Here is a 24,000-nt window from a genome sequence, read left to right as displayed (position 1 = left end):
TAACATGAGAATGAACCTCTTTGGTTATTAAAGAAGCTTAAACGTGCTGCGTAACACGAGAATGAACCTCTTTGGTTCTTACGGAAGCTCAAACATGCTGCGTAACACGAGAATGAACCTCATTGGTTATTAAAGAAGCTTAAACATGCTGCGTAACACGAGAATGAACCTCATTGGTTCTTGCAGAAGCTCAAACGCGCAGCATAACACAAGAATAAACCTTATTGGTTCTTGCACGTCAAGCAAACATGCTTGAGCTTCAGTTTACCACAACTGATGTGTGCGTTGATGAATGTTTATTTGTGAATAAAAGCCTAAATTGAATCTGTTCAGTGTATAAGGCAATTTGGATTAAAAAACTCAATTCAAATGAATATTTAAACTCTCTTTATGAACTTTTTGATGCTTCAGAGTGGTTGTTGCATAGCTCTCAATGGAGTGACAGAAATCACTCACAGGTTTGGAACAACATGAGGATGAGTAAATGACAGACTTTTTGGTGAACTATCCCTTTAATGTTGGTTATGTTAAATTTATACAACCATTGTATAGTTTGTTGACAGCCTAACTTAAGCTTTTAAGTTCTTGATTGCCTGTAAGTTCATGAAAGTTGTGTTTGATTGTTTGTTTGTCTTAAAGCAGCACTAGGTAACTTTTCAACCTTCATAATATATTTTTTAAGACTTGTGATGATAAATCGACTTACAATAGGTTGAATGACACGTCTGCCATAGCCTGATGGGGTCTGTATCGTTTTTAATCGTACTTTTAAACTTCGGGTTGTGGGTAGTAACCCGAGAACAAAAAGAACTACAAAATTCGACAGCTTTACGGCATATACGTCACTTCCACCAACACCCACACTTCCTTACATTCAGACGTGCGAGCCCAACTTTGTTCGTCGGATAATATAGTCATGTCCGAAGCAGCAGAGACAAATAAGAAAGAAAAGGTTTTGTTGGAGGAAAGCAATAAGAGGAAACGAAAAAGTGATGGGATTAAAGGCAGGACGAGGATCAACATTGGACCAGCGTTTGCTCGTCGGTGTGAGCTGAAGGAGGCGCGCCCGACCGATGCTGTCATGCTTGTTAGGGTGATTACCTACCACTCAAACATTGAACTGAAGTATCATATAGATTCTGTAAAACGGTAACCAATAGACTACTATAATAACGCTGGCTTGTAAACGTGAGCATCGTGATTATTTGGCGTTTGAAAAAAATAAAACCCATGAAATTATATTCATATGACATGCTGAAACATATGCCACTGACTGTAACGTTACCTGGGATGAAGACATTTCACACGCGACGCCAGAAGAACACCTGCATGTGAACTCCTCCTGCAGTGTTCAGGGGAACTGTTAGTGCTGCACCAACCCGCGGCGCCACTTTTATGAAGTTATATGGCCTGCCCCGCACCACTGTATATATTTTTACAACCCGCCCCGCACCCGCGACCATTAAATAGACATACGTGGTCCGTGGGTTATGAGACAACCCACGCATCACTAGTTCAGGGCTATCAGGGTTGTCATGTCATCAAATGCACGTGCGATGGCATCCCCTGTTGTAGGATGACAGATCTTACGACAGTAGTTGAGGACATTATTTTTTCCAAACTGTAGGGGGACCCCGAGAGCAAAAGTTGCCAAGTGCTGCTTTAAAGAAAAATTCATATGTTTCTTAACAAATACGAGTAGCTTCAACTACGCGGCTACAGTGTAAATGTAGCCTAATTCCAGTGGAAAACGTCAGGCTTGGCAACACCGAGGGTGATGCTAACTTCTAGCTTGGCCTACAAAAATGACGTCATCCCTGCAGCACTCAAAAACCCACTTCAATATATAGATTAAACAACTATACTGTTCTTTCTGAACTTATGACTTGCATTCTTCAGATTCCTCTACTTTACCAAAGTACTAGACAAGCTGATTGCATTAGTGATGTGTTGACCCATTGAAATGATCCAGTTGCACACCGGATCTGTCATGATCCGATGTCAACTTTAATGACTGACACCATTTTTCTGAAAGTGCAGCTAATGGAACCCACTGAGCATCTTCCTCTAAACGTCGGCCAATCAAAAGACAGCCTGTGCACTACTTTAGCAACATGAGAAATTGAAAGTGCCTTTGGAGGCTAATGCTATTAGCCTCTCTCTAAAAGTCACAGGCTTCACTTTGCTGATGATATAACCTATTACTCAACATCCACCATACCACTGATGAATGACAATTCGTTAACTTGCTTGTGAAAATTTGAATCTTGTGATGTTTAACTTTTGTAGCTATAAATCTATATCTATCTATATTTAACAGATTTACTGAGTGGAATGTGTGCTGTATACCTTGTTTAGAGCCAGTGCGGTCACTGCTGGGTCCAGTGTTGGGTGTATATTTAGTGTCCCTGGTGGCAGCGCTATGTCTTGTCCAATCAAACTCTTCGGTTTTATCTTGGGTGAACATACAGATGGTGTCTTCTTCGAAGCCACAGTGAAACGTAGCTAGGGTTGTTTCAGCAGAGAAACAGTACAATGAAAAGTGCAGAAAGAGCATCCAAAAAGCCAGAGTGATCACATATTTGTACATAATGCATTTTTGGGTGATTAGTTGGACACTTGAAACATACAATATCAATGAATAGAGAACCTCTAAAAAAAGCTCTTTTACGATCTCTAGAAACTAATTTAAAAATGTTTTCTTAAGACTGCATTTATCACCATCACTTCAACATTTATGAACTATAAGTGAAAAACTGTTGATGTCACACTTAAATATGTTTCACCCTTTTTCTGTGTGTGCTGTTACAATATTCATGACCATTAGAAAATACACAGATGAAATGAAACCTGATAAATGCATTAACTGTTAAAAACATACAATTCATGAATGTCATTTTCAATAAACCTCATAGGATTTAAAAGGATTTCTATGTATATGCTTTCAAGTTGGTATAATTTGCATAAGTCATACATACACTACCTTTCAATATGAGGTCTGTACGGTTTTTTTTTTTAAAGAAATGAATAGTTCTATTCAGCAAGGATGCATTAAATGAACCAAATGACAATAAAGTTATTCATAATGTAGCCAAAGATTTCTATTAAAAAATGCTGTTCTTTTTAACTTTGCAGTCATCAAAAAATCCTGAAAAACACATTTTCTACAAAAAATATTAAGCAGCTGTTTTCAATATTGACAAGAATAAAAAACGCTCTTTGGCAATGAATGATTTCTAAAGTAATGGCTACTAAAAATGACCAGATAAAATAAATGCAGCCTTAAGAACATAACACACAACAACAACAAAAATTTCAACTTCAATTTTTTTTTTACAGTAGTGTGAATGATCAACAGATGTATGCCTGAACGTAAATATGAAAACACTGATAAATGGCATTTTTAAATATAATTATAGCAATAGAAAAGTTACATTTGGATGTTAGTGTGCATATAAAGGTCATAAGAAACTTACTCCAATCAGGATTCACCGGTGCTGTAAAACAGAAAAAAGAAGAGGTTACACATGTGAAACATAGTCGATAGTTTATTAATAAACTATTATAAACAAAAGCAGGGGATACAGAGAGGGGAGAATGCAGTTTGCCCTTGGAGAGAAGTGTTTAGAAAGTGCTTTGGGCATCATTACCATGTATCACACAGTTAGAGAGGGGAAAAGAAATAGTGTTTCAGTGCAGGAGGGGGTGTTTGTGTGGGGAGAGGTCGCTATGGGGCTGTGCAATGCTCAGGTGAACCATAAAGACCCGTATCTCTCTTCATTCCATTCACAAGCAGCCTATCTGAGTGCGGCAGAAAGCCGAGTGCTTCCAGGCAGCCTCATTGAGGGCATTGTGGAAGAAAGGTTTCAGAGGGCATGTGTGGAATAGATAGTGCGACGGAAACTGATCGCTATTTCAACCAAGTTTAGAGCCTTAATAGAATACAAAAACCCCATGTGCAATCCTGTTTAAGTCAGAAAACGTGCGTGGATCATCTAGAAGCAGAATTACACTAAGCTTTGAATTTCTGTGATGGGTAAGAAAAGAAAAATCAATGGCCATCCTCTCAAAAATAGTCGAAAACATAATATTGTAGAGGGTTCTAACTTTAGCAGAAGAATTTAAAGAAATACGGCAATGTAAGTGTCTCAAATTGACGTTCCAGCACTAAAATGAGTACAGTGTGTCAGTCGCCTTCTGGGACGGAAAAGTGGCATCGGTTCTGGCATTTGATCAGGCTCCTATAATGAGAGAGATTAGCACAACAGCATTCAAACAGCAGATGTTCACAAGGGGTTGTCAGTGTAAATGTCTGCTTTGTGAACTGCAGGGGAATAGCTCCACATGAAATTGATGATACAAATGAAAAAGTAAAGAGGTTGACAGGAGGGGAAAAGAAGGGGAATCAATTATCAAACGTCTGTTTACATACACAGAATTTACAAATGAATGAATGAGTGAATGATGGGAGGTAGGATTTGCAGCCTCAAGGGGAAAAGAGGATTTTGTCAAGGAAGACAAAATGCTAGTGAGTCATTCCTTGAAACAGATGCCTTTTCTAATTTGATGGTGATTTTGGAAGTAAGTTTATGTTAAGGTTTGAAACATTCTATCAGATATAGAATGCCTTCAAGTTTTAACAAACTGCTTTTTGCATCTCAAGCTAAGTTTATGAAAAAATGCATATGTTTGGGCATTAAGAGAAAGAGGGAAGAAATGGGGTTTAACATTTCAAACCAAAATGGCTGCTGCTCTCCACGTTATCAAGGTTATTTCTTTGGATCATTTAACAATCAATAGCAGAATTATTACAAAAAATGTGTTAGTATTAGTACAAATAAATTATTAAAATAATATTTTTACTGTCTTGTTTAATGTGAAGGGGTGGATATGTTATGTTTGATGATTCTTATCAAGCATGAAAAAAAAGGTAATTTCGGCTACTATATGTAATTTAAAATGATAATATGATGATATTCTAATTATATGACCAGCACCTGTATATATAGCAGACTCCCCAGACCAATATTCAATTAAAAGATTGAGCTTGGTCTGGTGATAGCCAGACAATTTAACTCCAGTGGGTCAAGCTAAATTTTATGAAGCGACGATAATTTTTTCCACCACAAAAAATTGACTTTATTCAACAATCTCATCTCATCTGTGGCAATCTTCTACACTGTTGGTATAGTGTAAACGATATCCAAGCTCTGCAGATTACCATTGGCTAACTCCTGCTCAGTGGCGGTGTTTCACAAAAACCGAGTGAAGGCAGTCCTTCTGGCCACAAAAACATTCTTAAATAATCACATTATATCTAAACTAAATGTGGAAAAATCCGATAAAAGAAATCAACAACAAACTTAACAACAATACAAAATCAATGCAAATACTGAAACAGTCCTATAAGCCTTCACTGTGTCCTAACCAAACGCAACACGTGAGAAATGTTTTATTTATTTTGGCTACTGTTAATATTTATATGCCGTTATGGCTGGAACAACATACAATGTATGACAAGTGCAGACTATGTGCTTTATTTAATCTAAAAATAATTTAAAGGGATTTGATATAATTATTCGTGACATTTATAGACAGCCTTACTGAAAGCAACAATGGATAATTTGCATCAGATCTTGAAAATAAATTAAAGGAAACAACTGTGTTCAAACTGTAAAGGTGAACAAACAAGTGTATTATGTAATTACATTTTTTTCAGTCACTCAGCAAGTATTTTTAATCATGCCAAATTTGTGTAATATTAAGAAATTCGATATTGAAGGCTACTTATCAATTTCATTGTTAATTCAGTCAGTGTGCTTGCAGCTCACATGCTCTTCTGATTGGCTGTAATTTGTGAATGATTGATCTTGGGTCGAGTCTGTTTTGCCGCTGAAAATCTTGTCACATCGCATCTGGTTAGGACACGACGTCAGGCTTTAAATTTAATTTTCAAAGCTGCAACAAAACTAAACAGCAGCATTATGAGCGGTTAATTTCTCCTGCTTGTCTGAACGCAAGGGTATGGGGTAACTGCCATACTCTGCCATACGTAAATTCTGCTCCTGCTTCAGAATCACATGCATGCATCGTGGTGCTCATATGAACAGGCCAATGGTAAGCCGCCGTTCTGATGTAGTGGAAAGTGCTGCACTGTATTTACTACGGCAACTGCGTAGGAGACTGGCACCGACGAGAATAAATTGTTCAATAAAATTATTATTCTAGGGGTTTTTTGCGCACAAAAAGTTATTGTCGCTTCATAAAATTAAGGTTGAATGACTGGAGTCACATGGACTATTTTAACAATTTCATTACCTCCTTTCTGGGCCTTGAAAGTATTCATTAAATTGCTGTCTATAAAGGGGTCAGAGAGCTCTCGACAAAAAATATCTTCATTTGTGTTCCGAAGATGAACTTAGGTCTTATATTAACGACAGAATTTTCATTTTTGGGTAAAGTTACCCTTTAGCAACAGAATTGAATAGGATTTGTATAAATGGACCAAAATATAACAGATTTTGAATGAACATATTTAAACTGTCAAAATACTTAGCAAATGTTGTGTAAAGTTCACATGCAAACAACTACATTACTGATAAAAACAAAAGCACAATCAATATGTCAACGGATCACATTCCACGTTCACTATTCAAGACTGGCTGTTTTTTCCTATTGAGAAATCACAATTTAGAAACTAATTATTCCATGAAGGTTACAGTTCCCTTCCTATAAAACTGCACAGCTGTTTCTAAATGGGGTAAGGAGGGGAGAAGCCTGCTTTGGTTAAACCAAACAGATGTTGCATATTTGGAAACACGTGCCGCATTAACACACTCTCTAAATTGAAGGGCTCCACGTTCTTTCCCTTTCTTATGTCTCTCTTCCTCCATCCCTGTAAAAGTACAATTAGAGCTATTGGAGCAGGAGGCAAAAGCAAAACGTCAACATCATTAAACACACAAGCAATTAGACCCAGTATATCTCCCACTCAGAGAGGATTTACAGCCGCCCTACTCAGAGGCAAGCTTTAAGGTGAAATCCTACCATATTCAGGCCTTTCATTTGAACAAAGCCAGATAACAACATAAATGTGCAGAGCTGAGTAATAAATTGCAGTAATGCAATTCAGGCTAGATACACGGCATGCTGTCTTATCATAGAAACTAGGTTTTTTGTGATACCCATACAAAACCTGAAGGCATTTCGGAAACAATATGTTATCACTGAGTCCAAGTACTCCCACACATAATCAAAGGCCTATAAAAATTAATGAGTAGAATCATACATGCATCCTCATTAGCATATTTTATATTCATCCATTTTAATACAATGCTTGCATTGACTTGTATTAGCATTCAAATGACCTGTAGTCGATCATCATTATTAATATTATCCGCGGTAAACAACTAAACAGAGAAAAATGCCATTTATGACAACCTAATACCATAGTAAAGTCGTAGTGAGGTGTACTAACTGTTTGACAATACAATTATAATGGCTTGTTAGCACTGTCCTCTTAGCCTGTTTGAGTTCTCTGAAAGGCTCATAAATAGCTGCCAATTGGTGGCTTTCCAAAGCAATCTACAGGCAGCACCAAGTTTATGTGTTGAATAACTGCTTTATAGAATGACACCAAATGACACAGTCCATCAATTCTTCTTGGTAGCTTGTTAATTTGCCTGGCACTGTCCGTGCACGAATCTGAACAGCAGCCATTCAAAGTCTCAACAAACACTTTGCAACCTTTGCCACAAGTTGCTATTGCTTGCCTTTCCAATACTTTCCAATAAAAATCTCAAAGAATGAGTCTGCCTCCTTCTTATTTCTCAACATTCAATGAAAAATAATAATGAATAAACACATACAGTCTTGTTCAAAATAATAGCAGTACAATGTGACTAACCAGAATAATCAAGGTTTTTCGTATATTTTTTTATTGCTACATGGCAAACAAGTTACCAGTAGGTTCAGTAGATTCTCAGAAAACAAATGAGACCCAGCATTCATGATATGCACGCTCTTAAGGCTGTGCAATTGGGCAATTAGTTGAATTAGTTGAAAGGGGTGTGTTCAAAAAAATAGCAGTGTGGCATTCAATCACTGAGGTCATCAATTTTGTGAAGAAACAGGTGTGAATCAGGTGGCCCCTATTTAAGGATGAAGCCAACACTTGTTGAACATGCATTTGAAAGCTGAGGAAAATGGGTCGTTCAAGACATTGTTCAGAAGAACAGCGTACCTTGATTAAAAAGTTGATTAGAGAGGGGAAAACCTATAAAGAGGTGCAAAAAATGATAGGCTATTCAGCTAAAATGATCTCCAATGCCTTAAAATGGAGAGCAAAACCAGAGAGACGTGGAAGAAAACGGAAGACAACCATCAAAATGGATAGAAGAATAACCAGAATGGCAAAGGCTCAGCCAATGATCACCTCCAGGATGATCAAAGACAGTCTGGAGTTACCTGTAAGTACTGTGACAGTTAGAAGACGTCTGTGTGAAGCTAATCTATTTTCAAGAATCCCCCGCAAAGTCCCTCTGTTAAAAAAAAGGCATGTGCAGAAGAGGTTACAATTTGCCAAAGAACACATCAACTGGCCTAAAGAGAAATGGAGGAACATTTTGTGGACTGATGAGAGTAAAATTGTTCTTTTTGGGTCCAAGGGCCACAGGCAGTTTGTGAGACGACCCACAAGTTGGTTGACTCCATGCCACACAGATGTCAAGCAGTTTTAAAAATTTTATTTTATTATTTTGAACAAGACTGTATATACTGCTATGATCCAAAAAAAAAAAAAAAATGCTGTCATCATTTACTCATCCTCATGTCATTCCACACCTGTATGACTTCCTTTATTAAGATATATTAGACTTTTTCAACAGTTTTGTTGTCCATGCAATGACAGTCAACAACATTTCATTCTAATGATTTTGTGTGTGTGTGTGTGTGTGTGCACATGTTTTTATGGGATATTAGGACATGAATGTGTATAATGACATGGGTATGACAAAGGTATTACAAGGAGAAGGTGACTTATGAGGACATTCCCCATGTCCCCATTTTTCAAAAGGCTTATAAATAATACAGAATGAGTTTTTTTGTTTTGAGAAGGTAAACTGTGCAGTTTCCTGTGATGGGTAGGTTTAGTTGTAGGGGCAGTGATATCATTTTTTTAAATAGATATAATTTGATATAATTATATGAGTGTAGGGGGATAGAAAATACGTTTTTTATGGTATAAAGCCATTACACCTAATGTCCCCACAATTCACAAAAACAAACGTGTGTGTGTGTGTGTGTAGATTATTTTCTATCCCAGGGGGACTTCAACCTGAATGCGCCATGATTCACAGGGACTTGTGTCACCAGGAAACAAGCTTATAAAAGTAAGTAAGTTTGGTGTGTGGGTAGATTTAGGGGTAGGGTTAGTGTACGGAAAAATAATATACAGTTTGTACAGTATAAAAACATCATGCCTTTGGAGAGTCTAAAAAGATAGTGAACCAGACATGAGTTTGTGTGTGTGCTTCACAGAAGAGAGTCATACTGGTTTGGAATAACATGAATAAATGGGTGAAGAAGAAAAAAACTTTCCCATTGAATATTCATTGGTGTTGCACATGAATTGAAATAATGTATACCTTGAATTCATCCAACACACATAAACATAAATATGCTACTTCTGAACTTGGTTCATCAAACTCAAAAGGATGTCACTTCCTCTTTCTTGTCTCTCTATTCAAAATAATCCCAGAGCAAAATAATCAAAATAATGTTCATGATTATTTTTAGTACTAGTGGGACACATTCACCTTCACAGACACAGATAAATTATCGTGCATTGATTAAAATGCAGGATTTTAACAACTTGTTTTCTACTAAAAAACATTAACATTAAAACTGTGTGAATGGGACAGCCAATACATGCAATACACAAGTCTCACTAAAACATACATCATGTACATAAAATAAAAGACATAACTAAATTAAAATACATAATGGGAAAGTTTTTGAAGTCTTAGAAAGAAAGTCATACAGGTTAGGAATGACATGAAGGTGATTAATTGATGACAGAAGTTTTAGGTGAACTATCCCCTTTAACATAGAAAAATTAATTGAACAAAAATGTATACCTTGAATGCAGTTTCTACCAGATGCATAAATCTAAACATAAATGTGTAGTTTTAACAAACCAATAGAAGGTCTCCTCACAGAGAGCTTCTTTAGCCGTTTACACAAGGCTTAAATTCCAGTATATTGTGAAAGCTAGGATATGGATTGTGACTGGTGTGATGGTGATATCACCTTCTCCAGGCTATTTGAGCCAATTAAAATGCATAGTGTCACAGTGGCAAAAGCTGGACTCTTTGATGGAAGTGCTCCCGGTGTGAAAGCCATCCCATCAATACAGATGGTCTTTTCCTATGAGCCCTGTGGCAAAATGACTTCAGGGGGAATGGAATAGCAGTGAGAGAGATGTTATGAAATGAGACATTTTCAATTTTTTAGCACTGGTATTTCCATTACCCGACACAAAGACTGTGTAGAGCCATAGGGCTTCATATCACATGGGTAAGCTGCTGAATAAACTATGAGCAGAATAAATGAAATAATGACAGAATGGAAGATTAAATGATTTTTTGGGGGATTATTTTTTTCTCTCCGCTTTTGTAATTGTAACGGGTCTGTACAGGTCTACTGTGGTCTTTTCTTGCGAATCCCTATTTTAAGAAGGCGTACAGAGATTGAGGAGGAATTTGCTTGACAGCCTGGTGCTGTTTAAAATAGTTTTGAATTGAGTCTAGCATGTCACACCTCAGGACACGTCAACTTTTCACAGTACTTTATGTCTATTACCCAAAAGCAAAGGCTTAAAATGATGACAGTGCCGTTAATATCACACAACCTCGATAACCGAACACTGTGCACAGTTAATGTGCCCGTGTGCATCCAGCCATTGGTGAGGTCACATTACGCTTGTTTATCCAGTAAAGAGGGGAAGGGGTTCAGGCACCACAGACATAGGTTTAGGTGACTTGACATACAGTACGTTACCTGTGTCTCGACTGGCCTCTTTAAGAAGCACAAAGCAAAGCAATAAGATCAATCTATAGCTCTGGTCAATTTCAGAAAATAGTAGATAACAAGAATATAACAGTTGGAATAAAATGCATGTCAACAGATGAGTAATACATGTACATTGTCCATGTACACAGCCAGCAGAGGTCTCTATTACATAAAAAGAAAAGGAAAATTAAATGTCCTCTGCTGGATTAGCAGATATAATTAAAGAAAATATAAATTTCTCAGTGTAAATACAAAGCATTTGCACAATATTTAGAGCTGTAAAATCATCTGACCTTCAATGAATTGAACATGTAAATGTTTTAATAAGTGAGTTTGACTTTAAGACAGGCAGTACACAGACAGCATCTGCTCATCAGTACACTAACATGATTGTTGGTTTATTATCTATGTTCCCCAAGAGCAGTTATATATTGGCAAAAGTCTGAGATCACAGGGCAAAATTTAGCATTTTTTCCAACTGAATAATAATAATTTGAGAAACTGAATGCATAATAATTTGAGAGAAAAACAATTTATTTCAAGCAGACTTTGAATATGAGATTTTCAATATGTGCTCTGTGGACTTTTCACTAAGGATGAATCAATAATAAGCATTTAATTGTGATACTGTAACCGAAAAAGTATTTATATTAAATTTTGAGTAAAAAGAAAAAAAAGAAAAAAAAATCACTGTAGCTCACTATATGAAAGCTAATATCATAATGCACAGTATAAAAAAATGGATATCAATTTTTCAATTTGCTATTGACTTTAAGTGAGGGTTAGATGATGGTAAAGAAAATCCCTAATATTGACTGATAACCAATATGTACAGATAAAACATCTAGTAAAGACTCTGTACCACATGTTCTCTGAACATGCAGTATTTTAGAGAGCTAAGTTCTCCACTATGCTATGGTGCTTTCATGTACTGAAATAACGAGAACAGTAAAAAACAAAAAACAAACAAACACAAAAAAAAACACTTGACAAACAATCCAACAAGATTTTTCTTACCACTGTAGTGAATGATCCTTTCTGTTGAGTCTCCCTCTCCAAACCTTGTTATCGGTGTGAGGCGGACCTGATAGGCCTCGGGTTTAATGAGTTCGGTTAGGTTGTAGGTAAGTAGTTCTCCTTTCTGGATATTGTCTTCTATTGGGATTTCCTGCTCCCACCATCTCTGATGCCCCGTCTGAGGTAAAGAGCATAATTACAGTTTTGTCATTCCAACATCTAATGATTAAGCATCAAGCCAGCACACACATAAAAAATGATCCCCCAAAAAGGTCCTTTTAATAACACAGTCTCCCGGGAACAAAAACCATACATCTTGATATGATGTCTCTGCCCTAATAATTAAAAACATAATTTAAACATACTAATATTATAATCTAACACAAGTAATTAGACCCAGTATATCTCCCACTCAGAGAGGATTTACAGCCGGCCTATCAGAGGCAAGCTTTAAGGTGAAATCCTACCACATTCAGGCCTTTCATTTGAACAAAGCCAGATAACAACATAAAGGTTTGAGCACTTCGCTTTCTGTTTCCACGGAGCTATTGTTATATACAGTCTTTTTTTCGCTCTCAAAAGTATTACAACACCCCTCCAAATCATTGAATTCAGATGTTCCAATCCCTTCCATGGCCAAAGGTGTATAATCAAGCACTAGGCATGCAGACAGCTTCTAAAAACATTTGTGAAAGAATGGGTCACTCTCAGGAGCTCAGTGAATTCAAGTGTGGTAACGTTATGGGTTATTAAAGGGGGGGTGAAATGCTGTTTCCTGCATACTGAGCTTTTTACACCTTTAAAGACTTGGATTCCCATCCTAAACATAGACAAAGTTTCAAAAACTAATGTTGGACGTTTGATGGAGTATTTCTGTGTTAAAAATACTCCTTCCGGTTTCTCACAAGTTTTGGCGAGTTTTTTTCGAGTATGGGTCTACTTGACGTTAAATAGAGCGGAAGGTCCTTGTATGGGCCGTACGGGCTCTTCTCCCGGTAGGGTGCGCGCGCGCGTGACTAGAGGGAGAGAGAGGAAATGCACGCTGTAAACAGTCTCTCAGGTGCAGATCCAGTCGTCCGTGAACACTTATGACGCGCCGCGCTCCACTTTATTCCTATGGGTGACGTCGAGCGACTTCAACGCTTCAGCACAGCATTCCGGGAAGGCAGCGCTGCATTTGAACCGATTTGAACGCAGAAATGACGGGAAGCTTCAAGGCATCGCTTCAGTCGCGTCGCAAAGTGGATTTCCACGGTCACTGCTGTCACAGGACTTCACCAAATCATACCAAAGAAGTGTGCTTTTGACAGAGCGGTCCTGCTTTGGAAGATGCCGGTGAGTAAATCAACTTCAAATGTCTCTACTATTGGCTACCGTCGCATGAGTAAACATCAGTAAACGATACGATCGCGTGCTTCGTCATTCAAATGCGCTAACGGTTACTCCATTGTTGTTCTGTATAACGTTACACTATTCTGACTCTGACGTGCAAAACCGTTTTGCTTGCTACCTCTAAGGTCTAGTCACATACAATAGTCCATAAACCGAATCATGTCCTCATAAACTGCACACAAAGGCCCCTAAATAAAGTACATACCACAGAGACGGACATCCTGATGTTGCCGTTTCTCCTGTTCAATTTATTTCAGCCTCAGATTTGATTGTGGATCATTATCTGTATTAGCTGAGATAGATGGGTTTCTCCACGCTTGAGGACGTCACCGCTTTGCGCGCTTGTCATTCTTTAGCTCCGCCCACACGATACGCCTCCAGGCGCTCGGTTTTTTCCGGAAAGACTCGGTACAGCCCATATTTCTTTTATAAATATGATAAAACTAAAGACTTTTCGGAGATATGAAGGATGCAATACTACTCTATAGGTACTCAAGATTGACATGAGATTGACTGAAACTGAGTGTTTCACCCCCCCTTTAAGTCCATTCGTGATATTTTCTCACTACTAACTATTCTATGGTTATCAGTGTTGGGGAAGCTACTCTGAAACGGTAGCTTTACAAGCTACTTGTAAGTTAAAGTAGTTAATTTACAATCAAGCTACCATTTAAAAAAAGTATTTAGCTACACTACAAGTTATGATCAAAAAGTAGCTAGCTACATTGAAACCACTTTTTTTTTTTTTTTTACAAGGACAAATAACTTGGAATAATTAATGAATAATGTTATACTATTTGGGGTTTCAAGCAATATAATGCAATGTAATTGATTTCAAAGACTATAGTGTGAATTCAGGTTGATTGGGAAACTTTTTCCCCCAGTCATTTCAAAGGCAAAAACTGTCAGAATCATTTGAATAATTGATACAATAAACACAACAATCTAATATAGCCTATATCTCAAAGTGACTGTCAAAGTGCAACATGGCTAAAAGTTTAACATCAGTGCAAGAATACCATGTCTTTATTATACATGTAATTTAAATTCAACATCACTGAGCCCAAAGGCAGCAGGCATCATGCAGATAAACTATTTTTGAAAGAGTTCTGACCAAGTCCAACTAAAAATCAACAAAATAAATAATGAACAAATAAAATATAAATCAACATGAAATTAGTTCATTGACAGTTTTATATATTCATCTTATATATTAACAATATAACAAATTTACCGAATTATCCAGTAGTTTTCTGAACAGATGCATTTATTAATATGACAATGAAAAACTAACAGACTGATGGAAATGTGGGACATTTTCTCAATATGCGACGTGCGGGACAAGGGGTGAAAATGCTGTAGGGTACCCTAAGGATTAGTCTGAAATGCAGGTTAAACTCACAGCACATGCAGTGATGGAGCGCAGCATTATAAACAGAACCGCTGTGAGTATCATGAGCTGCTCGCGTGGACGGTGCAGGTGCTTTGCTTGCATATTTATTTTCATTTCGAATGTTTTCGTTTAAAAGTGTACATTTCAAGCTTTCTATAGCCTACACATGATACATCTCATGTCTGTGAGGCAAGTAGCCTGCTGAGTTTTGGTTTATTTAAATTGTTGTTTTACCGCTGAGCAGCTCATATGAGTGAAGCGCCTCTGCAAGCTGAGCTTCCGTCACACCTCTCAGCTCCGCTCGTTCTCGTTGGTCGTCAGATTCAGAACCCAGAAACAGAATGTAGCTTTTGGTCACGCTACTCCGCTACTTGCTGTATAATGTAGTTATCTACTGGTAAAGCTACACTGTTTTAAAAGTAACTGAGCTACTGACAAGCTACTGAAATGTAGTTAAGTTTATTTAATTACTACATTAATTACTAAAATGTAGTTAAGCTAGTAGCGTCGTACTGCCCAACACTGATGGTTAACTGTTAGTGGTATTATAACAAAGTAGGGAAACTTCTAGAAAACACAATTGGGAACAACAGCAACAGTAGGCCACGTAAAATCACAGAGAGGGGTCAGCGCATGCTGAGGGGCCCAGTGTGCAGAAGTTGCCAACTTTCTGCAGAGACAAAAGCTACAGACCTCAAAACTTACTGTGGCATTCAGATTAGCGCAAGAACACCGTGTAGGGAGCTTTATTAAATGGGTTTCCATAGCCGAGCAGCTGGATCCAATCCTTACATCACCAAGTGCAATGCAAAGCGTTGGATGCAGTGGTGTAACGCACGCCACCAATGGACTCTAGAGCAGTGGAAACATGTTAAATCAAGCGACGAAATACGCTCCTCTGTGTGGCAATCCGATGAACATGTCTGGGTTTGGCTGTTGCCAGGATAACGGTACTTGCCTGACTGCATTGTGCCAAGTGTAAAGTTTGGTGGAGGGGGGATTGGTGTGGGTTTGTTTTTCAGGGGTTGGGCCCTTAGTCAGTGAAAGGCAATCTTAATGGGTCAGCATACCAAGACATTTTGGACATTTCATGCTCCCAACTTTATGGGAACAGTTTGGGGATGGACCCTTCTTGTTCCAACATGAGTGCACACCAGTGCACAAAGCAAGGTCCATAAAGACATGGATGAGTGAATTTGATGCGGAGGAACTTGACTGGTCCACAGAGTCCTGACCTCAACCTGATATAACACCTTTGGGATGAATTAGAGCAGAGACTGCAATTCAAGCCTTCTCGTCCAACATCAGTGCCTGACCTAACAAATGCGCTTTTAGAAGAATAGTCAAAAATTCCTAAACCTTGTGGAAAGACTTCCCAGAAGAGTTGAAGCTGTTATAGCTGCAAAGGGTGGGCCAACTCCATATTAAACCCTATGGATTGAGAATGGGATGTTATTAAGGTTCATGAGCATGTAAAGGCAGGTCTCCCAAGACTTAAGGCAATATAGTGTATATTTTTTTAGGTTAAGAACACAATCTTTTTTACTTCAAATTGAACTTTTCTGATTACAACTGCATACACCAACAGTATTAATCAAAATGCACTCGCACTTTCTGAGATGGCCCAACATGTCTGATGCAAGTACAAATTCTCTAAACAAACACCTACACACAGCAGAGGTGACATTTTCAAACAATGATGCTTTTTAACAGAGGAATGAAAGTGCATGAGATTAAAATCATAAAAAAGTTTTTGAATTAGCAAAAATAAACACTATTGAATTTGTGAGATATGTGAGCCGGCTAATTGATTTTGACGAGGCATTTTAGCTCCCTGACCCTCTCAATTAACTTTTTACAGCAAGTAGAATTAGTGCAATATTAGAAGAAGTCAATTCATTCCTTCAGCTCAGGCTTGAAGGAAAGCATTAAATGGATTTGAGCTGATGCCTCTTATCGTTATTGTGGTAGATGAGAAGACATATCTAATTACAATCTAGCATCTATTAAACCCTCCTGGATCTCCTGAAGTGAACTGCTGGACAGTAAACAAACCAACATGACTGTTCTAATCACAAACAGAGAATCTGAAAGTTGTGAAAACGTTTGAGATACTCTAGGCTTTCATTTGCATAGCCTCATGTCAACTCAGCAACTCAAAGACATCATACATCTTTCATTACAATTATGGATTAAATAAGGATTAAAATGTTACATTTGCAGTGATGCTAAACACAAAAGGTTATTTGAAAGAAAAAACACAAACTGTGAGTGTCAACTAAACATAGAAATGACATTTAAAATATTGCTACCAAATTTTGCTTCCATATTATGGACATAGGGCTAGATTTACTAAACAGGGTAAATTAGCAAGAGAGCACAATCCCATAAAAGCGCCGATGGAAGTGGAGTGGAGAAATGGAGCAAGCACCAGTGAATTGACAAGCGCAAACCAATCAATAAAAATAAAAAATAAAAATAAAAGTTGCCTTATCCGTCACAAAGTGGACATTACATAGAAGAATGGAGGCAGTTTGTTAGATAGGTTAAAAAAGGGGATACATAATGAACGATTACAAGTGGTATCAGAGGTATATTATGATAATATTTGACAATTTATTGATTTTTGAATAATATGCATGCACAACAAGACCAGAAACATATTTAAAAAGAAAATAGCATCCATTTTTATAACCAATTGGCTTTTACCAGCATCTGTCTGTCCAACCTATGATAGATGGGTCTTTTCTTACGGGTCAGTAATTATTTTCAGTTTGAATGGATTGTGGTGATTTTTTTGCCATCATATACACATTTGGTCAGACTAATTGTGAACATTTGCAAAGAACCTTTTCCACATGACAACTATTGAACAAGCTGTAGATGCACAACGAGGGGGAGGACACTGTTGTGCGGTGGCCATGATCTTGGCCTCAAGAATACTGCCTCAGAGCTTTGCTGACTGACAGCCGTACACAGACTCCCTCGCCAGTCAGCCTCGTCACCGCGGGTCTCACCGGATTCAAATACAGGATGATTGGTTAAATCAGTGGGGCGAGAGAGAGGAGGGGAGGGTGGCAGCAATAGCCCTGAGAAGTTGCCAGTGTTCCCATCAGGGTCTCTCTCTCTCCTGGTAACAAGATTTCCATCGCCAAATCCAATTACTGTTTATTGCTTCTGTGAGATTTCTAATTCCATGCCTGCAGATCGTGTAGAGGGGAAAAGCATCAGTGAAGGCACATATAAGGAAAGATAGACCGTTCTTCCCCCAAAGCATCTTACTTGTGCAATGCATCATACAACAACTGCTCATTTCAAAGTCTCTCCTTCTTAAAAAGAGAGAGAAAAAAAATCAATACATTCATAAGTGATGTCGTCACAAACTTTCAGCAGCATTTGATCTTATCTATGTAAAGCTGCTAAACCCAAAGCGCAATTAAATCCAACTGAAGAGAATCACAGAAGATTGTTTTTATATGTCAAAAAATTACTCCCATCCTTCCCCAAACAAAACAAGAAAAACGCCACGTCATTTTTTTCTTTTACACTAACACAAAATACTTGACATGGAGCATCCTTCAACACAGCATTTGGGTGCGATTTCATTAAAGAACTGAAACGCATCTGCTTTTTTCATGGGGTTTGGTGTGCACAGCTCCAGGGACCTTCTGTTTCTTCCAACACTGCACTCAAATCTTAACATCCTTGAGCAAGACACTCTAAACCTTGTTGTGGATGTGAGAGGCCAATATTGAAGCACACAGCCCTCACACTGAAGGAGAGTGTGAAGAGGACAAGGGCGGAGAGCACACATGGGCTGAAAAAACAACCTTGCAGAACCAACCAGCTCTGACGAAATACTTCAAATTTGGTGCCGCTGATATAATAGCAAACTTAAGTCTGTGAAATGTGAAAATAATCTATTGTGATCCAAGAAAGTGACCTTGTCTGGGTGTATACATGAGAAAAATTATGGTTCTTGCCACAGAATATCAATGCTTGTGTCAATGTGCAACAGTGGCGAAGCTATGGATTGGCCCACTTTGGATTGCAGGGGGTTCATAGTTTCCCCTAGCCTGGATGCCAGCCGAACTCAGCCCCGCGCCACAACATTTGAGCTCGGGCAGTTCGGTCTGAACTTGATCCAGGAAAAACGCAGACTTGGCAGCATAGTGCAGTTGAGTTCTCTTGACATTTGACAACTAATGTTAAGCATCTCTTCATTGCTCTGATTGGTTGTAGGTCTATTCAATTGATGTCTTTCCTGGTTCGGTTGAAACACGCCCCATAATCACAGCCCAATGGAGCAGTTTCAGACTCATATTCTGACTAGAATTGAGTATGCCAACGTCAAGCTAAGTTTCCCCTCTACCTGTAGGTGCATTTCACACACTTGCCAAAATGAAAATACGTTAGTTTCTGTTAGTACCGCCCAGCATGTAATGGTCCGATTGTTTTAATTTAAGCTTTATTTTTGTAAAATGTTGACTAATGTAATATATAGTCACTGAACAGAATGAACAGTTATCTAATGAGACGAAGGTGAGTAAATAATGAGAGAATTTTATTTTTCATTTTCATTTATCCCTTTAAACGAACACCTACAGTAGGGGAGAGCGGGGCACAACATGACGCTTTTTGACTTTCTCAGTTTGTGTAAATCCACTTGGGGTACAGATGACAGCTTAAAATGTTACCTTATTTAATCAAAAAAATATCCAAAACTAAAATATTTTCTCAATAAAGTACAAATATGAACTTTATTTCTGTATTTTCTATTTTTTCCCCATTTTTTTTTATGAGTTTGACAACAAACACCGATAAATACAGCTAGTTAAAAACTAGTCAATTTCTGAACATTGACTGAACCATTATTCATCACTTTCTCATGGTTTCTCAAAAGAATTCATAAAATTATAGAATATAATAACACATTTCTAATAGGGGCTCATTGTAATGCAGTGTTACAACACACCCGGTCTGCACACTGGGATTTAAACCCGTCTCGTATCTTCTGCTGGTTAGATCAACATTAAAGAACGATCTGAACTGTTAAATAATAGATATAAGATTACAATAATATCAGATTTTTCTTATTTAAAATAAACACAAAAAACATATGAAAAAATAAACTGAAGTAAGAATTTTTCTTGTTTCTATGGTTAAATACTAGGGGTAACGATTCGCTTTAACAACGATTCGATTCGTATTGTTACACGATTTGAGATTGTCAAAACGATTCAAGGACGATATTGGTTCATTTAGAACGATACGATACGAAACGATTCCGTGACTTGAAATCAATACAGTAACTTTTTTGCCAAAAAGTTTCTTTTAAGGGAATCAGGTATTAATTAATTATGGATATAAAACAAGTAAACAATTAATGGCAAATGTGTTCAAATTTTATTTGAATAAAGTGCAACCAACAGTTTAGGTTAAATTAACAGGAAGTTAACCTTTTCTGCTCTCATTTTCAATAAAAGTACAGTAAGTGCAACCAACATACTACTACCGCTACTTCTGCTTGTTTTTCAAAATAAAAATATCACAATATTAATATCAAAAATAAAGTGAAACTAACATCTCTTCAGGTTTAATTAACAGTAGGTTTACCTGCTACTTTTGCTGTTGTTTTTCAACATAAAAATAATACAAAAATAATAAATATCAAAAATAAAGTGCAACCAACATCTCTTCAGGTTGAATGAGCAGTGGCTGAACCTGCTACTACTATAAACAGTGAGCGACTTATTTAGAACATCTCCGTCTTTTACTAAAGTGTTTCCACACTTGATCATTTGATCATTTCTCGTTCGTTGGCTTCTGCTCTGTCATCCGCTGTCATGACAAATCCTGTCCGCGCTATGTTTTGTTTTCTTTGCGCGGCTGCTGGCGCGTGTGGCTGACGTCACATATATTGTCACATATAGAGTAACGTTTAACGCCTTTATCATTAAAAGTGCTAAGAAAAAACATCCAAATAAAGTCTGACGTGCTTAAATCAAATGTGTTATTTCCTATAATTGATACAATCGATCGATTACCTTTTAAAACGATATTATATCGATATATGTCATCCGGAAATCCAACTTGCTGAGCACAGATCGATGTAGTTGGATCATAGGAATATAAATCAATACATCGATGTAGTAGATGAATCATTACACCCCTATTAAATACACAAATACAATAATTATGGTGCAATTTTTTCTCCAAATAATGTTGATATGACTAGTAAATACACAAATACAAAGTTTCGTCATCCTGGCATTTGTGGAAAGTTTTAAACCATGCGTGTAACAACTAACCCCGCATTAGGTTGTGCCACGCTCTCCCCTATACTGGTAAAATGGCGCAGCATTTGATACTTCTCTTCAGGCTGGTAATCTATTTTGTCAGGATACACATCTTGACAGGGTTCATCACAACACTATCTGAGACGTTTGGCAAAGCTGCCAACAGCAGAAGGAAAACGTGAAGTTTCACAATCAGCAGAGGCTTGACGCCAAAGGCTTTCTCTGGGGTCACTCGTGAGAGAAGCATTATTATATTTTTATAATGTAATTTTCATCTGCTTCTCATTATCTTAGCTTAAGAATTCCAAATACAGATCCCTCTTGGTTTCTCAGTAAACCATCTGTTCTCTGAACCGTACATACTTTCCATTTTCAAAAAATCTCAGGCTTGTTGCAGTTTGGCGTTGAATTTCGATGACGAAACAAACCAAGGTCAATTACTACACTCGCATTTAAGCACACAGCACACTTTAAGGCATCTTTGGCTATTCTGCATTACATACAAACCTGACATTTCCCTTCTTCTGAACATGACCTTTATTCAAATACCATCATCAGAGAAATGAATACAACACTCTGTCTTTTGGTCAGGGAAAACAGAGAAAAATGAATCCTCAAAACGCAAGGTTAATTTGAAACACACATACACACACACACACACACACACACACACACACACACACACACACACACACACACACATAAACACACACACACACACACACACACACACACACACACACACACACACACACACACACACACACACACACACAATTAACCTTTTAAGAGGAACTGGCCCAGTAATACACTGGTGAACATAGGAAAAACAAAACCCACTTAGAATATCAGCACTGAAAATCATAGTCAGACTGAATGAAAATCTACATGATCTTCTACAGCACTGCTACATCAGCACTCACCATTGGCTTTTCTTATGAATAAAAGGAAAGGTCAAATAATCTCTCTAGCGGTACTGGAACTCGCTGGTTACACAAGAAGGTGTGTGCTCGCTAAATAACAACTGTCTTTGCGATTCAAGTATAACACAGAGTAAAAACATCCCCATTCACCTGCTCTCATCGAAAGTACTTTTGCCTCGTTTTGTTCTACCTTTTTTGTTCTGCATTGTAATATATGTTGCCGGTCGGAGGTAAAATGGCTAGTTGCTATGGCAACTGGGCTCACTTCTCATTCATGACATCGTTCAGCAAATCTTGTTGTATAAAGACGAGCAGAGAAGGAGTTGGGGATGTAGGGGAGGATGGGGGGAGTTGATATAAAGAGAACTAGACATTCTGGCCGTATGCAAATTCTAACCTAAACACCTTTTTGTGCACTGAGATACATCAACTCCACATGGGAGAAAGGAAATTATATTTTGTGTAAATAAGAACCTCATTAGTATTTGATCGAAGATATCTAAGAAAAAAAGAGCTGATTTGCAATTCAAAACATGGCAATTAAAGCAAATTATGATGATTCTTTTTTTACTGCATACTTGGGGGCAACCTAAGAAAAGTTAATAAAAGAACTCTTAGCAAGTGTTAATATACTAAGTTTATGAAATTAAATTATTTGGATAGCCAGCTTAATTACGTACAGGGTCAAAGGTGAAGATGTGCTGATCTCAAACAGACGGTTTTGTGAATTAAACCAAAACTTTCCTCACAGCGGGTTCAAAAGGAAGTTCAAAAGGTGAAGCAGTGCTGATCTATGAGCATCTCAAAACCTCCTTTATGCATATTTAAATACTTCCACCCTGCAGCACTAAAACTCTGCTTATATCTAGTATGCATGAAGGTAAATGCTAAACATAGAAATGTCAATTATTCCACATCCCCATTGTCTAGTCTCTTTACTGGGATATATGAACAACATAGGATGACTAAATATAGACTAACCCGTCCACAAATGCAGTCAAGTGATGCAACCGACCCTTAATTTATGCTCTTAATGTCTGTTTTTGTCCGCTGCATTTCTTGTGCAGTTTAGAACCATGATACCAAAAAAATATCCCCTGTTGATATTTGCTTCAGTTTCCTTCTTTATTAACAGCAGATACTTGAAAAGTTTACATTTACTTGAGCTCCAACTCAAAAAATGAGTATTTCATGAAAAGGAATATTCGAATCTGGAATAACAATATGCACATACACTCTTACCTGTGCTGTGCACGCAAAATATGAATCGCTTTCATTAGTGTAACCACTCCAGCGTGCCCCTTGGTAATAAGACTTCACACAAGACTTATTTTGTCATAATGCACACTAATGGCAATGAGATCCGTTTGTAAATAAGGTTTTATGCTAGCATTAGCCCACGCGTAGGCCCAAGGACATGGTACCTTTAGATACTTCATCCGATGTTATGTAAATTACATATTTCCAGAGATCGGCCATGCGTCGATGTCATGCCAAGTCTTTTAATTAGCCCACAGGCCATTTTGTTGACTGCAGAGTGATGTTTGCTACATATACCAACACAAATCCTCTGCTGCAGTGGCGATTCATATATTATTGTTATGGTACTTTAAATGTGGAACTGCATCCAAGCACACTGTCCTTTCGCACAAACAATTTATAAACTGAAAAGGTGGCCTTTTGTCATTTACGTCACAGATTGAAAGAGAAACATCAGCAATTGTGTGCTTCTCAGTGTGAAACAGTGTCCATGAAAGTGCAGAAGAGTGTCCTTGAATCCTTACTGTGGGTAGAAGGCTTGATGTACTTGCATGAAAAGGGTGTTCTGTATGTGCGTGTTTATGTATCTATATCAGTAGTGTTTTCTGTAAAAGGAGGCCAAATATAACCAAAAATATAACAAATA

General features: G+C 37.7%; 1 protein-coding gene across 1 annotated transcript in view; it reads right to left on the bottom strand.

The window, feature by feature from the left end:
* The window catches only part of mdga2a (MAM domain containing glycosylphosphatidylinositol anchor 2a), a 220,922-nt gene that overhangs the window by 7,763 nt on the left and 189,159 nt on the right, over positions 1–24,000 (bottom strand). The window contains exons 11-13 of the mRNA XM_067455178.1: positions 12,088–12,265; positions 3,477–3,497; positions 2,350–2,505 (exon numbers count right to left, since the gene is read on the bottom strand). Coding sequence (XP_067311279.1) covers positions 2,350–2,505; positions 3,477–3,497; positions 12,088–12,265 — 355 coding nt within the window. The remainder of the gene's footprint in view (positions 1–2,349; positions 2,506–3,476; positions 3,498–12,087; positions 12,266–24,000) is intronic.

Source organism: Pseudorasbora parva, chromosome 10 (genome assembly GCF_024679245.1).
Source record: "Pseudorasbora parva isolate DD20220531a chromosome 10, ASM2467924v1, whole genome shotgun sequence".
In the NCBI taxonomy this organism is placed as follows: domain Eukaryota; kingdom Metazoa; phylum Chordata; class Actinopteri; order Cypriniformes; family Gobionidae; genus Pseudorasbora; species Pseudorasbora parva.
The sequence above is the reverse complement of the archived record's forward strand: the minus strand, read 5'-3'. Positions and strand labels throughout refer to the sequence as shown.